General features: G+C 43.0%; 1 protein-coding gene across 1 annotated transcript in view; it reads left to right on the top strand.

Moving 5' to 3' along the window:
• The first annotated feature begins 735 nt into the window (after positions 1–735).
• CEP120 (centrosomal protein 120) overlaps positions 736–17,729 on the top strand; it is a 58,697-nt gene continuing 41,703 nt past the window's right edge. Inside the window, exons 1-6 of the mRNA XM_056124525.1 lie at positions 736–1,066; positions 4,977–5,133; positions 6,882–6,996; positions 8,544–8,685; positions 11,023–11,171; positions 13,564–13,761. Of these exons, the coding sequence (XP_055980500.1) occupies positions 823–1,066; positions 4,977–5,133; positions 6,882–6,996; positions 8,544–8,685; positions 11,023–11,171; positions 13,564–13,761 (1,005 nt within the window). The 5' untranslated portion in view covers positions 736–822. The remainder of the gene's footprint in view (positions 1,067–4,976; positions 5,134–6,881; positions 6,997–8,543; positions 8,686–11,022; positions 11,172–13,563; positions 13,762–17,729) is intronic.

Here is a 17,729-nt window from a genome sequence, read left to right as displayed (position 1 = left end):
ACGTTGCGGTAGGGGAATAAAAGAACCTTTAGTTTCCCTACCCACGTGACAATGTTTTGTTTTACGGCAACTTCTAATGTACAGGAAATTCCCTGAGAGCTCGCGTCCCCGCCAACAGTTACAGTAATTACCGTATAGACGCTACTTTTTCAAAGCGTAGAAAATGCGTAGAAACCCGAAGGACCGTCAGAGAAAAAAATTAGGGATTTTAGAGCTCAAACTTGTCATTGTCTTTCACTCAATTTGAAGCGGTGTTGGCCCTGAGGGACCTGAACGGAGCTCGGCCGGTGTTTTTCTCTTTAATCCCTACTGATGGATTTCCCAGGCGGTCTGAGAGGCATAAAGTCGAGCATATACTACGCTCAGGCGCCCTAAAGGGGAACTTCCGGAAGCGTGCTGGGCGGTAGTGCGCCTGCGCACTGTCCACTTCAACTGCGGGGCCCGCAGAGCTCGCTTTCCCCCGTCCGGCTGGCAGGGGGCGCTGTGGGACTTAGTGGCCTGGCTTTCCCTCCTAGGGCATTGGAACGTAGCGTTAAAGGGCAGGAAGCGAAGCGGACCTGGGACGTTCTATCTTCCACGGCCCTGCTCTCTATGTCCCTTTGTCCTCCAGCCTCCCCCGGGCGCTGGGCCTGCGGGCCTGGTTGCTAGGCGGAAGCTGGGCGCGGCGGTGTCCGCCGTGGCGCGGCTTGCCCGGGCGTTTGAAAAGCGGCTACGCAGGCGGCAAAAGGTCCTCGGGCGGCGGGCTCGTGTCCCGGGCTGGCCGGGAGCCCGGTTGTCAGAGCGACGTGGGCGTCGAATCGGGGCCGGGCTTGGGGCTTTGGGATGGCGGCCTCGGGCAGGGGAGTCGGACGCGCTGCCGGCGGGGCCGGGGCGCGGAGCCGGAGCCTGGTGCCCGGAGCCCCGGGCGGGCGCTGGGGACCCCGCCGGGAGCCCTGCCGGGGCTCGCGAGCTGCCCGCTGCTCACCCCTGCCCCTCTCCCCCCCTGCAGGCCGCGCCCGCCGCTCACCGGCCGCCACCATGGTCTCCAAGTCCGACCAGCTGCTCATCGTCGTGTCCATCCTGGAAGGTGAGCGGCTGGTCGCCTGGGGTCGCAGCTGGGGTGCGGGGCGTCGAGGGGACGCCAGTGGTCACGGTGACAAGTGGGGCTGCCTGTTAGAGACGCACGGTGCTGGGACTTGGGGAGAGCGAAGAAGCAGAGCCCGGGTTCTCCAGGTCAAGGGAGGTTGGGGTGTGTGTCGGGTGAGAGGAACGTGGAGAGCGACGAGCAGGCTGGGAAAGCGGGAAGGTTTCCTGGAGCAGGTGGCATGTCTACCCTTGGTGCTCAGGGTGATTAGAGAGTTTGTCAGGCCACCGAAGCAGAACCAGACCCGGTAAAGTTGGTGGTGGACGGGGGACAGAGAGCACTTAAGGTCTGGAGAAGGCAGATTGCTTCTCTGATTGCTGGAATTCTGTGCCCTTGGGGAGCAGAGTATGGGAAAGTGGAGAGGCTTGAGGCTGATAGGTAAATTGAAGACTGGGTGAATTACAGGGGAGTCGTACTGAGAAGCCTCATCCCCACCCCCTTTTCCACTCCCTGCTGGATGGTGTTCTATGGAGACCTCGCATTTGAGGTGGTGGGGGCTCACCAGATAGTTACAAGACATTAGACACCTCACTTTTGGCTTTGGGAATCTTGAGATTGACTCAAAACTATAGTTTGGGACCTTTAACGATTAGGTTACCTGTTGCATGCTTCAAGACTGCCTGGAGAGATAGTACAGCAATTAAAGCACCTGTCTTGCATGTGGCTGACCTGGGTTCTACTCCAGGCACAACATATGGACCATGGAGCACCACCAGGAGGATTCCCTCACCCTAGCCATGTGTAGCCCCTAAACAAAGAAAGTGTGTTTAAAATCATAGGATTGATGCTCCCTTATGATCAGGTTCACAAAAAGCTTTGGGATGTGCAGTGCAGCCTTAGGATCTTGACAGCCCTCACAGCCTAGGTTCCTAAAGAGGACAGTTTGGTAGCCAGCTGGTTGCGGGAGGGAGTGGGGGGGGGGGGGGGAGGCCAGGGTGGTAGTGGGGCCCTGCCCATCACCTGTCCACAGCTGCTATCTCTTCTCCTTCCATGCTGGGGCAGCTGCTGTTTGGGTTTTCATGTGAACCAACCCTACTTTTGCCTTGACCTGACCTAGAGTGAGGCCAGAGCGAGGTTCTCTCTTGCTCCCCAATTTCAGAATGGGCTGTGTTGATTTTCTATTTTGTAGTCATTGTAGGTGCTCCATACAGACCATTTAGAGAGTGAGTTTCCATCGGCAGGGATTTGGAGCCCTTGGTATGCATGTCATCTATTTTAGTATTTTCGCAGTTTGTAGGTGTTCTCTGAAAAAAGTATACTGTCCACGTTACTCTCCCCAAGTAATCTTGCTGAAATGCAAACATCATGTTTTATAGACGCCTTTGAGTCCTGAAGGAGCTAGACCCATCCTTCTGCCTGTTCCCAACTACGCTGTACCACATTGTGTTCTTTTTTTTTCTTCTTTTTTTGGGCTTTTTGGTCACACCCGGTGATACTGAGGTTACTCCTGGCTCTGCATTCAGGAATCACTCCTAGCAGTGCTCAGGGGACCCTATGGGATCCTGGGGACCAAACCCTCATTTGGCCCTGCCTGCTGTACTATTGCTCTGGCCCCCCCATGTTGCTTTCCTTTTGGTATTACTAGAAATACTTTTTCCTCAAAAGAAAGTGGTGGGCCTTCTACCTTGCGCTCCATTTGGACTCCACACTAGTTTGTCCAGAGGAAAATGACGGGGCTCCATTTTCCCCCCAGATATTTTCCAGTATTCATTTTTTCCAAGGCAGGCATGTCTTTGGGAAGAGACAGGCCATCTGTTTGTTCTCTTCTGGTCTTCTGTATGCAGACTTTCTGGAGGCTATAGTTCTGAGAGTGTCTGGAAAGAGCTTTCTTTCTTTCTTTCTTTCTTTCTCTCTTTTTCTTTCTCTCTTCCTATTTTTCTCTCTTTCTCTTTTTTTTTTTTTTGACATACATGAAAATCATTTGGGGAATCTCGTGCTCCTTTAGAGCTGTTAAATGTGGTCCTGAGAGAGGCCTCGGTGAACACTGGCATGATGGATCAGTGCACAGGTGCTAAGTCTGATAGGAATTTCCAAATGAAGATTGGGTTGAAATTCCGATTTTCCAGCCAAGGGCCTTGTGAGCCACTAAATTCTAACTGAGCAGTTCGTGCCAAGGGAGTAGCAGCAGGATGTCTTTAATCGTTGTGAAAATGCCTCTTACCACCTTGTTCCTCAGACCTTCAGATGGGCTTACTCAGTGTAATTAAGTTTCTTTCATTTCCTCTGTCTTTTCCATTTGGTTCTCAGTTCCTTGAGGCAAGTACTCTCTTTGACTTCTTTTCATCTCAACACCTCTGAAGATATATACATATATATGCACAGTGAAGGAATAGGGCTAGATAAAGCAAATGAAAAGTGATGTGTAGATAGAAATATTGACATTTCTGAGTCATGCACATCATTGTCCTTGAGCACCATGTTTTAAAGCTTTTTATTTTTTGCTTTTTGGGTCACACTCGGCAATGCACAAGGTTTACTCCTTGCTCTGCACTCAGGAATTACTCCTGGCGGTGCTCAGGGGACCATATGGGATGCTGGGAATTAAACCCGGGTCGGCCACATGCAAGGCAAACACCCTACCACTGTACTATCACTCCAGTCCCTAGGCACCATGTTCTACAAAATGTTCTTAGTAGAGTTTGTGGACCACTCTTGGCTGTGCTCAAGGCTTCCTCCTGGCTCAGGGAGAGCTCTTGCTGAGACCATGGACTGAACCCTGGTTGTCTGCATGCAGGGCAAATGTCTCTGCTATTCTTTAGCCCTAGTAAGATTTCATACATGAAACACTGCAGCAATGCCCTGTCCACTGCTCTGTGGTATCTGGCTGCTTTTCTACCATTATCCCACTGTTCTCATGTCATTCCACTCCCCCTTGCCCCCCCTACCTCCTCACCCCCCAGCTTCCTACTAAAGACCAGTTCTCATTTTCTGTTGCCTTTGGACATTTCTTATTCCCCTGTAATGATTTTTTGTATCCCATATATGAGAAATTATTCTGTCTCTCTTCTAATTTCACTTAATGTAATACTCAGATCCATGCATATCACAGCAAATTTTATGATTTCATTAGTTTCTTACAGCCTAGTAGTAATCCATTGTGTATATGTACCATTGTTTCTTGATCCAGTTACCTGTTTTTGGACACTTGAGTTGTTTCCAAATTTTTGCTATTGTGACTAGTGCTGCAGTGAACATAGGAGCAAACTTTTTTTTTTTCCATTTTGGGTCACACCCGGCAATGTATAGAGGTTACTCCTTGCTCATGCACTCAGGAATTACGCCTAAGAATCACAGGAACCACATGGGATGCTGGGAATCGAACCAAGGTTGGCCTTGTGCAAGGCAAACTCCCTCCCGCTGTGCCATCGCTCCTGCCCCAGGAGCAAACTTTTTAAGACAATTGAGTTCAGAGGAAAATTAACTTCAAGTTTCAAACCTTGAAAATTCACTTTGTTCTGTATCAGGTTACTGGAATAGCAACATCTAAAATTGGTGTAATCATGTTCTATCTTTATTTGTGCTTATTTTTGTTGTATTGGGGATCAAATTTAGAGTTTTACACATGCAAAGTAAGTGCTCCACTGATGAACTGCATCCTTCACCCCCACACTTTCCTCTGTAAATGTTACTGAGATTGTTGCTGTTCAGACTGAACTGAAGACAAAAGCATTGCCCTGACTTTGGGATCTTTTTAGAGATGCAGACTCTTAGCTCCCACCCTAGTCCACCTTAGAGTAGCTTATAGTTGTATAAGTCAATTTAATACTTCTCTGTTAAAACATGCATTGTAAGCAGTTGTGTTCTTATTGTTCGATACTTCTGATGAACCCATGCTGCTTTGTTTTTTTATCAGGACGCCATTTCCCCAAACGTCCAAAGCATGTGCTTGTAGTAGAAGCGAAGTTCGATGGAGAGCAGTTGGCTACTGATCCGGTGGATCACACAGACCAGCCTGAATTCGCCACTGAGTTAGCCTGGGAAATTGACCGGAAAGCTCTTCATCAGCACCGGTGCCTGTCACTTTTACTTTGTTTTATCCTTTCTTCATTTGGTTATAAGTCATCAAATAAATAAACTTAACATTTCTCATTAGACTGTAGTAAAAACATTTGTTGAGCTTCTTAATGTGTCAGGAGAGTTTCAGAGTTCTTTGCAATAATAATTCATTTATACATCAGAACAACCTTAGGAAGAAGGGACTGTTTACTCCTCCTCTGTCATAGTGTAGAAAACAGACCTAAGAGGCAAAGTAATTTGTCAAGTCAGCTCCAGTGTCCTAACGTTTTTTGCTTTTTTTGTTTTTGTTTTTGTTTTTTGCTTTTTGGGTCACACCCAGTGATGCACAGGGGTTACTCCTGGCTCTGCACTCAGGAATTAAGGTCCTGGCAGTGCTCGGGGGACCATATGGGATACTGGGAATCGAATCCGGGTGGGCCGCGTGCAAGTGAAACGCCCTACCTGCTGTGCTATTGCTCCAGCCCCCAGTGTCCTAACTTTTGATCATGATAAATTGCTTCCCATCCCTCATAATATATGAGAGACTAAGTACAGTGCTAATGCCTACCCAATACTAAATGATTTAGAATGTTATTTTTATTTACTGTATATTTAGAGCAGTTCACTGAGAGGTTATGAAAAGAATACACAAACTCTTATAATTTACATTTAATGTCAGACATTTATATACTTCATTGGTATGGCCTCGACTATATTTCATGAGCTCAGACAACCAGAAGCAGGCAAGAAGAGTGATACTTTTTGTTTAAATAAGAATTTCCTTCTGGAGCACACATGATCACTTCAAAACTTGCTCTTTTTCAGTACTAAATAAAATCAGCATGCAAAGTTGAAAAACTGAGAGGAGTAATTAATTTTCTTCTGTTAGCTCAGCCTATGGATTTTTTGGAGAGGCAGTAATACATTTTTAGAGAACATTAAAATTTTGTATTTTCTTTCAGTGTTTTTTAGAATCTATTTAAGTGGAGCCTGCTATGAGATATTAGTCCCTGCTTTAGTAGTCAAGTTTATACTTGTGTTAATGTCATTGGTACCACTCTGATTCTTGCAGGTTGGGAAACATGATACAGATAAGTTGAAATTAAATGACTTTATGCCAAGGGCAGATTTTATACTCCATTCTTAGTAGAAGTGTTGGTAGAATCTTATGTGCTTATTGTATGAGGAGAGTCAATGTCATGTGTACCCAATATTGTCATAGATTACATTGGTATGGCTCTTAGTAGTTTTTATTTTAATATATTTAATTTATAATTTTTAAAGTACAAAAATAATTATAAGTATATATTTATCATTTTACAGTGTGTGAGACAAAGAGGACAACAATTTAAAATTCTTCAGGACTCATGATCATTTTTTTTACTTCAAGTTTTATGTATTACAGAAACATTGATGTAAATGGCAGCTTAGATGAGAGAGAGAGACTAAGATTTTTGACATGTTTTGTATACTATTTCATTGATAGGCAAGTGAACATGATTTATTTTAGCTGCTGAAGAGTTATTCCCCCCCTGCCATGTGATTCTGGATTAAACCCAGAGTATCATATATGCACAGCAAGCTACGTTCTCAGCCTGTCAGCTGAAGAGTTTTTTTTTTTTTTTTTTTCAGAAAATTCAGAACATATTTAAGTTAACAAAAAAGCTATGGTTATCTTCATCGTGGCAAGCTATTTTCTTCAAGAATAGAAACCTGTATCGATCAGAAGCTTTTTAATGTATCACATAATTTTTATTAACAGGCTCCAGCGTACTCCTATCAAACTCCAGTGTTTTGCCTTGGATTCTTCATCTTCTGCCAAAGAAATGATAGGTTACATTGTTCTAGACTTAAGAACTGCTCAAGAAACCAAGCAGGTACTGCTCTTTGATGATTCCTTACTGCCGTCAGAGCACTGATGGTTTCAGTGACTGCTAGACCATGGACAGGGCAAGAAACACTAGTGGGATGGATTATAGGTTTTATATGTTGTCATTTATAGTTACGTGTGAGAAAGTGCTAGTTTTGCTCTTTCTCATGGTCTGTGTTTGAGATCAAAGAAACCACTGTGACAGGCTGAGATACACATACTGTGCTGAGCGCCTCCCTTTTTTTGCCTCTGTCGGAACCTCTTTTTGGTGGTTTCCTCCTCCTGATCCACTTACTGTTCTGCATTTCACTTTTGCCACTATCATTACTGACCTGGACTCTCATCGGAGCCTTGTAGTTGTTCCTCTGTTCCCAGCTCCTTGCTCCGCCCTACGTGCTGTGGCAGTCAGAAAGTGCACTTACTGAAACACTTAGGAAAACATATGCCCTCATCCAACAAGAGGATTCAACATAGTAGTCTTGTGTTTCTTATTTTTGAAAATGTTTCTACTTAGGCCTTTTAAAGTATCTCAAACTTTTTGTACCTTACTGACTTTAAAAATGCTGATTTTTTTTTTAATTATTTTGTCATGACTTTTGAAATCTTTGTATAATCAGTTTACTTTTTTTTTTTTTTTTGCTGGACCAGGGATTGAACTCAGGGCCTTATACATTCAAAGCCTGCAGTTTGAATCTCTTTTGTGGTTGTTTTTTGGTCACATGTGATGGTGCTCGATGCCTACTCCTGGTATGGAGATCTCCAGCCTCTTATGGAGTGAGGTGGAGTTTGGGCAATACCTGGGGTTGCTTAGGGTTTACTCTAGATTCTGCTCAGGGATTAGTTTTGGTGGCATTTGGGGAAATAAATGCAATGTTGGGGATCTGAACTCAATGTAGTAGCTGTGCACAGCATGCATTCCAGGCTTTTGAGCCATTTCTCTTGCCCTTGGTTTGAATCTAATATTAGCATTTTGAAAAAAAAAATTCCCTTGTCATTAATATTTTTGTTGCTAAAAAGCAAATATATTTGAAAATGAACTAGACATTTCCCAGTTGCCCAATCATTCATGGAATCATTTAAAAGAAACTAAAACTAATTTTATTATTTTTTTTATTATTATTATTATTTTTTTTCTTTTTGGGTCACACCCGGCGATGCTCAGGGGTTACTCCTGGCTCTGCACTCAGGAATGACTCCTGGCGGTGCCCGGGGACCATGTGGGATGCTGGGAATTGAACTGGGGTCGGCCGCGTGCAAGGCAAACGCCCTACCCGCTGTGCTATCACTCCAGCCTCCAAACTAACTTTAGTCCTCATAGAGTATTCACCTAAATGAGGACTTGTTTTGTTCATCCATTTGTTCATAAACATTTATTTGCCCATCATGTCTCTGTCCCTTAGTCCAGAAAAAGTTTTCTTTCTTTAATTTTATAGCCTGAACCAGACCATGATCATACAAAAGTACTGAAAAACTACAGAAAAAAAAATGTGGAACCTTTAGGACACTTTCTACTACTATTTATTTTCTACTAACCACTATTTTATTATTCTCTAGGCACCAAAATGGTACCAGTTGCTGAGTAATAAATACACCAAGTTTAAGTCAGAAATACAGATTAGCATAGCTTTGGAAACAGATACAAAGGCACCAGTGGACAGTTTTAAAGCAAAGGGAGCCCCGCCCCGAGATGGAAAAGGTTTGTGCATCCTCTCTGAGAACACTGTCTGAGAAGTCTCACCTCAAGACTGGGGCTTTTAAGAGGGAAGATAATAAAGGGAGAAGTTTCTCGAATTTTTCTTAGACGAGAAGTCTAAGCAAAATTTTGCTGTAGCACCTGAGACTAATATGTGACATTGTTGAACATGGTACAGGTGTACCACTTCACGAAACTTAGAAACAGATTTTCTGTTCAAGATACATATGTATCTAAGGAAAAAAAGGATTACGTATTGCTTTTATAAATTGCTGCTCAAGAGTTATTTTCTCCATAGGATAAGTGTACGAAAATTTAAAATGTCGTTTCCTATAAACTTAGTTTTAAAAACCCTTCATAGTTCTTCAGTTGATAAACTTCGTTTTAAATTTAAATTGACCCCCTCTTGCCTCTCTTGGGTTGTGGTGATGACTGGGGCCGCCACACCTCCAGTTGTTATAGTCACATACTTGGCCCCATGCTCTCTTGAGAACTGCACACGTTCAGTTGCGATGGCTCGCACATACTCTGCCAGGGTCCCACCCTTTCAGCCTGTGCTCTTTTCCTTGTGCATGCACACAGCTACTTGGCTGGGATACCAGAGCAGAGCCACCAGAGCTGTGGTGCTGGGGACTGAACTCACGGCCTTACCCTTGCAAGATAGTACTCTAGCCACTGAAATTTTTCCCAGCTACTAGACTGTTACTATATCATCTGTAGTTGTATCTTCCAGATAGTTTCCACTACTCTAAAAGTTCTCTCTATTCTTGTTTATTCCCATCCTCTTCCCCCAATCCTTGTCATCAATTGATATTTATTTTTCGGTATCTTTATAGTTTTGCCTTTCTTGGAAGATGATATAGTTGGAATTCTACAGCGCAGAGCTTTTTAGTTTGGCTTCTTTTCACTTAGTGTGTTTCAGATTCCTTCAAGGTGCCCCCTCCCCCCCCCCCACCCCCCCCGCCATGGCTTGAATCCTTTTAATACTGAGTAATACTGTATTGTCGGAGTATATCACAGTCTGTCTGCTCACTCACTGAAGGGCTACTTGGTTGCTTCCAAGTTTTTGAAATTAGGAATAAAACATTGACATCTCTGTATAGATCTTTAGTAGCACTGTAGCACTGTCCTCCCATTGTTCATCAATTTGCTCAAGCGGGCACCAGTAACATCTCATAACAAATTGTGAGACTTGTTGTTACTGTGCTTGGCATGTCGAACACGTCACGAGTAGCTTGCCAGGCCAGGCTTTGCCGTGCGGGCAAAATACTCTCAGTAGCTTGCCAGGCTCTCCGAGAGGGGTGGAAGAATAAAACTCGGGTCGGCCATGTTGGCTGCTTGCAAGGCAAACACCCTATCACTGTGCTATCGCACCTGCCCATAGATCTTTGGTATGAACATAAAGTTTTATTTTACTTGGATAAATACTAAAGAGCATGACTAATGCATTATATGGTAGCTATTTTGTTTCATATGCTGCCAAAGTGGCTGTACCATTTTGTATACCTGCCAGCAGTGGAGGAGAGTTCCTGTTGCTCTTTATCCTTGTCAACATTTGGTGCTGTCTGTGTTGGGTTTGGAGTGTTTGAATTGATGTGCATTACTATTCATTGTTGTTTTAATGTACAGTTTCCCAGTGATATGGTGTTCACTTCCTCTCACATGCTTACTTGGTGAGGTGCCTGCTCAGGCCTTTAGTCCACTTTTTTATCAGTTGTTTCGTTATTGTTGAATTCAGAAAGTTCTTTGTATATTTTGGATAGGAATAAATGTTTAAGTATGTGATTTGTCTTCTTTTTCTCTTGAGATTATTTTCAGTGGGTACAACTTTTTTTATTAGTTTTATGCAATCCAGCTTAGTTCATTTGTGGATCATGTGCTTACTATTGTATCTAAAAAGTTAACATATCATACATTTTTCTTCTAGGAGTTTCATAGATTTGACTTTATTCTTAAATACATAGTCTGTTTTGAGTTCATTTTCTTGCTAGTGTAAGTTCAGTGTCTAGATTCGAACTTTTTTGTATAGGTGTTTAGTTTTACCAGCACTGTTTTTTGAAAATGCTGTCTTTGCATCACAGAATTGCCTTTGCTCTTTCGTTAGTGATCAATAGACTATTTATATGGGTCTGCTTCTGGATTTCTTTCTGTTCCATCAGACTGTGTATCTTCTCTTTCCCCAGTACTACAGTCTTGATTATTGAAGCTTTATAGTAAATTCTGACCTTGAATAATACCAGTCCTCTGCCATTATATTGAAACAGCATAATTAGCTTTCAGAATCCTTTACTGTTTCATGGCAAACTAGAATGTGGTCTAATTGTGTCTTTCTCCATCAAGTACCGGCCAGCCTGTCTGGACTTGACCCCAAGGACATTGTGGCAGTGCTGAATGAGGAGGGCGGCTACCATCAGATCGGAGCAGCGGATCGCTGTACTGACTTCTTCATTATGTCAGTGACCATAGCATTTGCCACCCAGTTGGAGCAGGTGAGACTCCCTGAAGTTAAGGATTCATGAAGAGCTGCTATTTTTAAATCTGCCCTTTAGAATTTAAGAAAATTCTCTAGTACGCTTTTTTTTTTTTTAACCTATTAAGCATCTTAAGGAATGTTTCTTTCTCAAAGGTACTTTTGGGGAATTGTGCAATGTTTACAAATACCATGTCAGCCATATCTTACTACTAAGGACTTTTACACTCAGGTTGGCAAGCAACATGAATGTCAATCTTTCCACTATTTCCTCTCCCCATGCAGAGGCTGTGCTTTTTTCAGGTTTCAAGTTGGTTTCAGTGTAGATTGATCCAGGTCTCAGGTTTCTTGGGTTTGTAGGCAGATATAAACACAGGTTCTCCCTGTGGGGCCATTTTTTCCTTTTTAATTTATTTAAAAAGTTTTAGTTTTATAATACTGCTTAAAATGGGGTTTCATGCATAACAGTCCAGAACCACACCCCGTCCCAGAGTGTTCACTTTCATCATTGCCCCCAGGTCCACCCATCCTAATATCCTTATATCCCCTCCCCATGGTAGGCTTCCTACTGAAGACCAATTCTCAGTTGGCCATCTTTTTTATCTAACCATTTGTTTTAAGCGTCTTTCATCTCAGGATATCATTTATCTATATGTAACTAATATTAGCTATAAAACTATTCACTGTATAGATTTTAGTATCTCCTATTGATGATATCAGTGGTTTAGAATATCTGTTATGATTAATACATTCTTAGAGAATTTATGATGTCTTAAAAGAGATAAGAACCCCATGTTGCCATGAAATACCAACACTGAGAAGAAATCCTCCTAGTATTAGTCATTCTTTTCCAATTGCTAAGTTATAGGTGTCCACAATTTGATAGTGACTGTGTAGCTTTTTAAGCAAAAACCTGGACGAAGCTATTACGTTAAGAAACCTGGAATAAGAGTGTTTAAGCACCCTTTCTAATTTATGAAAGGAGTAGTGGGATAATATGACATCAGGTTTGGGATAATAAGAAAATCTCATTTATAAGAGACCTTTCCTACAACCCAAGTGCCCAAGAACGGACAACTGCATAAAGACGCTATGGTATACACAATGGAATACTACTCAGCAGTAGATGAAGATGAAGTCATGCAATGTGCTGCTACAGGGATGGCTCTAGAGAGTTCCATGTTGAGTGGAATAAGAGGGAGAAGCACAGACACAGAATAATCTCTCATATGCAGGGATATGAAGAAAAGTAGTAGGGGAATAATATACCCAAAGGCAATAGAAAAGAAAAGCAGTAAGAAGCTTGCTCCTGGGCTGGGGGTGGGGGAGAAGACAATAAGGGAACACTTAGAATAATGGTGGAGGGAAAAGCGTCTGCCATAGAGCTAGGCTGGGGGAGTGGCAGGAGGGAAACTGGGGATGACGGTGGAAGGAAGTATACACTGGTAAAGGCATTGTTGTTGGAACATTGTATGCTTGAAACTTAAACTTAATAGTAAAACTTTGTAACTCTGTAGTTAACAGCGATTCAAAAAAAAAAAGAATTACCAAAAAATAAAATTCCCCCTTTTTTGCCTTGAAAGAAAGTTCACAGGTTCATGAACAACATGTCTTTATAATTTGTATGCTTCTGTATGCTATACTATTATTTTGTTAAATTTTAAAATATTAAAATTTTAAAATAATTTAATTATTGCTTAGTCACCCCCTCTGGCCCCCACCCAAGCAGTGTGGCCCCTCCTGGTGATTCTGTGCATCAGTCAGGCTCTTCAGCACAAGGGCCAGAAGAGGTGGAGCTGCTTGGGCTGTGCAGAGCAAGGCATACTCAGGGATATAGAGGTGCTGGGGTGCCCCCAAGGCCACACCCTGTGATGCTTGGGGGCCTCCCTGGTGGTAACTAGAGGTGCTCAGGGGGCCATGCTGTGCCAGGGATCAAACCCATGTGGGCTACGTGCAAGGCATTTACCTCAACACCTGTGTATAGTCTCTTTGGCTCATTATCTTTTTTTTCCTTCTGTATTATGTCTGTTTTATTTTTTTAATTGAGATTTTGTGATTACAGTTCTGTTAATGATGGTTTCTGATGCATATGATTCCATCATCACACCCATCACCAGTGTACCCACCTTCTTCCCCCAAAGACCCCAAGTGCCCCTTCCTTTCAGCCCCGTGCCCAACTCAGTCGCATGGATCAGTTTTCCTGTTGTGTTGCCTTTTCTCTGGCCCATATCTTTAAAAAAGAATCAGACTAGGAGTTTTATGGTAGTTTTGTCAAGATTTAGGATTGTTAAATGGTTGATTTTAGGACCTGAAATAAATTATGGAAATTTTAGTAAATACCTTGTGAATTTATTAAAGCATATGTAATGGGTTATGAAGTAATACTCTTTTCTTTTTCCTTAATTGTTTAGTTAATCCCATGTACCATGAAACTTCCAGAAAGACAACCTGAGTTTTTCTTTTACTATTCTTTACTGGGAAATGATGTTACAAATGAACCCTTCAATGATTTAATCAACCCAAACTTTGAGCCAGAACGAGCATCTGTTCGAATACGTAGCAGCATAGAAATTCTTCGTTTTTATCTGGCTGTTCAGTCTAAAATACAGGTAAGTAGCTTAGTAGTTTACTGTAAATTAGTGTTTTTAAACATTTGAGCGGTAACTAAACTACCGTTTTTTCTGTAGTGGAGGTCATTTCTCTGCCATGTCTTAATTTTTTAGGAATTACTCTGACTGGTAAAGTGAAAAAAAAAAAATAACAGTTTAACTCAGAATTTTTGGAGATAATATACTTTTTTACCTAGTTTTTGAGGAAACAGGTATAAATTAATTTTAAATTGATTTCTGTTTAAAAGTGATCTACTAACAACTACTGTTCTTATCTTCACACTGAAATGGAGTAATAAAATGCCATGTTAGTTGTTTTTTTTAAAGTGACTGAGATCAAGGCGATATACGTGGTATCGGGGACTGAACATGGGAACAGCTACTTGCAAGGCAAGCGCCTACCCGCCATTCTCCGCCCCTCTCGGAGAGCCCGGCAAGCTACCGAGAGTATCTTGCCCGCACGGCAGAGCCTGGCACGCTCTCCGTGATGTATTCGATATGCCAGACACAGTAACAACAAAGTCTCCAATGGAGACGTTACTGGGCCCGCTCGAGCAAATCGATGATCAACGGGAGGGCCTTTACCTTTACGTTTACATTTAGACTGAATTTTCAGTGAGAGGTAAAAAGAGGCACTAAGACATTTTAGTAGAACAAAATTTAGAACTAGTTCTGATAAACCCAAGCCAAACTGAAAACTAATGACTGTATCAAAAGATGAAATGCTGAGAGGATGTGTATTAGGTTTTACTGTGTCTTACATATCAACATATCAATCTTCACCCATGATATTAGTTTCTTTATTCATTTGATTTTCACTTGATCACTTGACATCCTATTACTCATCGATTTGCTTGAGCGGGCGCCAGTAATGTTTCCATTCGTCCCTGTTGCGTGCTAGTGTAGCCCAATGTCATCTGCTCACTCCAGGAACATGAAGAGCCTCAAACCGATTGTTCAGGATCTTGATGAAGAAGTCTGACCATCTCGTAGGTGGGCAGCCATGCAATCTTTTGATGTCCTGTGGAATCCAGTTGGTAGCGGCTCTAGTCCAACAGTTGTCTCCAAGTCGCATTACGTGTCATCTGATTTTCGACGCCTTGGCAGATGAGACAGTGTCCCTGATTCTCCATCATTGATGGAGGTCGGAACTTTGGATTCTTTCTCTTACTTGAGTGGTGTTATATTCCAAGCATAGCTCTTTCGATTCCTCTTTGGGAGACCCATATAGCGTTCTGTTTTTGTAGGGCCCACGTCTCTGAGGCGTATGTTAATGTAGGAAGAACAGTGGAATCAGAGAGTGCCCGGAGCCGGAGGTTCTTTGTGTTCTTAGTTATTTCTTCCACACTCTTGAAGGTATTCCAAGCCACTCTCTTCCTCCTGCGCGACTCAGGTGTCAGGTCATTCGTCATGTTGAGTTCTCGACCTAGGTACACATAACTGTTGCATTTGGGGATGTTCGTTCCGTTGAGAGCAAATGGAACGTCAGGAACGAGTCCATTTCTCATAAACATTGTCTTCGTGAGATTCAGCTGCAGTCCGACCTTTCCACACTCACAGTCGAAGTCGGCCAGCATTTATGCCGCTTGGCTAATGTTTGGTGTTATTAGGATGATGTTATCAGCGAAGCGGAGGTGGTATAGTTGCCAACTGTCTATCTTCAGTCCCATTCCTTCCCATTCCAATCATCGCATGACGTTCTCAAGGGTGGCACTGAAAAGTTTCGGTGAAATGGTATCACCCTGCCGAACCCCTCTCTTGACATGGATGATCACTTCCTTGTAGAATGGTGAGATCCTGGTAGTGAATCCATAGTACAGCTCATGGAGGATCCTGATGTATTGAGTTTGAATGCATTGTTTGGGTTAGGGCTTCGATGACTGCTTCAGTCTCAACAGAATCAAAGGCCTTCTTTAAATCAGTGAACGTTAGACAGATTGGCATCTTGAACTCCTGAGAAACTTCAATGAGCTTGGTTACCATGTGGATATGGTTGATCGTGCTGAATCCCTTCGTGAATGTCTCCCTTGTACAGTAGTACAGTCCTGTTGGTTTTCCACTGGGACGGAACCTTGCATTCAGACAGGTAGCGTGTTAAGAGCCGAGCCAGTGTATTGAGTACTGATGGCAGGTTCTTCAGGTGTTTGGGCCTGACCTTGTCTGGGCCAGGTGCTATTCGCTTCTTTACCAACGAAATGGTGTGTCGGATTCCAGAAGGGAAAATGTTGGGAACGACATATCCATCCTGCAGAATTTGGTATGTGGGCAGGTGGATGTGGCTATTGAAGAGATCCTAAGGTAAAGGTAAAGGTAAAGGTAAAGGCCCTCCTGTTGATCGTCGATTTGCTCGAGCGGGCCCAGTAATGTCTCCATTGGAGACTTTGTTGTTACTGTGTCTGGCATATTGAATACTCTCGGTAGCTTGCCGGGCTCTCCGAGAGGGGCGGAGGAATCGAACTCGGGTTGGCCATGTTGGCCGCTTGTAAGGCGAACGCCCTACCCGCTGTGCTATCGCTCCAGCCCAGTAGAAGTTATTGTTAATCTTCTCCATTGCCCTTCTGGAAGATGTGATAGATCCATCAGGACATTGGAGGGCAGTCATCTTGGTCTTGTAGTTGACGAAGGACAGGCGGGTGTCATGAATGCTTTTCCCGGCTTCTGCCACATTGGCCAGCATTCCTGCTCTTCTCTTTGAGGTCTTCCTTTATCACTTCTCTGCACTGCTTCGCGAGCTTGAACGTTTGCTTGCGGTTGCCTGAGGCTTGCGCCAAGCCACACTGGTGGATGAGTTCGAAAATTTTCGAAGACAGGTGTCTTTTTGTGGCTATCTCTCTTGGCATTCCTTGCACAATCATGGAGGTGCTGAACCAGTAGATCGTATTCTTCGTCAGTGTTGTCAACAACGGCATCTTCCCATGTTGCCGCAATAGTGCCAAAGAGCTCCCAGTTGGTGGTCATTCTGGGAGTTCTCTTCTTAAACTTTGCAGACCTTTTTCCCCACTCCATGAAGTAAAATTTTGCATGAAGGAGATGGTGGTCTGATCCTGTTTGGAATTTTGGGACAACAGCGACATAGGTCAGGCAAAACCGTCAATTGAATATGATGTGGTCAATTTCGTTGTGGAACCGTCCACTGGGACATGTCCAAAGTTTAGATTCGGCCTTCTGGAACTGTGAGTTACCATGGATGGTCTTGGTCGACATGATCAGTCTCTTACCCTGTTTGTTCCATTCTAAGCCATGGGTCCCGATGTGGAGTTCTTCGACTGATCTTCTCAGTCCTATCTTGGCATTAAAATTGATTTTCATGACATTAAAATCATAAATATCTTTTCCCTCCAACTTATTTAAAATACTTAATAAGTTTGTATTCTGCTTTTTATTTGTATTTTAAAAAATCACTGAATTAGAAAAAGTTTGTTTGAAAATAAAAATTTGCCCCAGTTGGACTGTTAAAAAAAATGCCAGGAGCACTTAATAACTAAGAATACCCAGCTCTGTTGTGTCTCTTGCTGCACTCAGATATACACATTAGTAAAATAAATCTAGATAGTTTAAAAAGTAGAAAGTTATACCTAGTAACTTTTAGACTGTTTCAGATCATTTATGAGATTAGAACTAAAAAATTTTTTTTCTTTTTTTAAAAAAATTTATTAGTGAATCACCATGTGGTACAGTTACAGACTTGTAAACTTTCGTGCTTGCATTTTAGTCATACAATGATCGAGTACCCGTCCCTCCACCAGTGCCCATTTTCCACCACCAATGATTCCATCATCCTTCCCACCACCCACACCCTGTCCCCTCTACCCCACCCTGCCTCTGTGGCAGGGCATTCCCTTTTGCTCTCTCTCTCTTTTTGGGTGTTTTTTGGGTCTTGTGGTTTGCAATAGAGTTATTAAGTGGCCATCATGTTTGGTCTATAGTCTACTTTCAGCCTGCATCTCTCATCCCGAATGGGCCCTCCC

The sequence above is a fragment of the Sorex fumeus genome, unplaced genomic scaffold (genome assembly GCF_029834395.1).
Source record: "Sorex fumeus unplaced genomic scaffold, SorFum_2.1 ptg000051l, whole genome shotgun sequence".
NCBI classification, from domain to species: Eukaryota; Metazoa; Chordata; class Mammalia; order Eulipotyphla; family Soricidae; genus Sorex; species Sorex fumeus.
The sequence above is the reverse complement of the archived record's forward strand: the minus strand, read 5'-3'. Positions and strand labels throughout refer to the sequence as shown.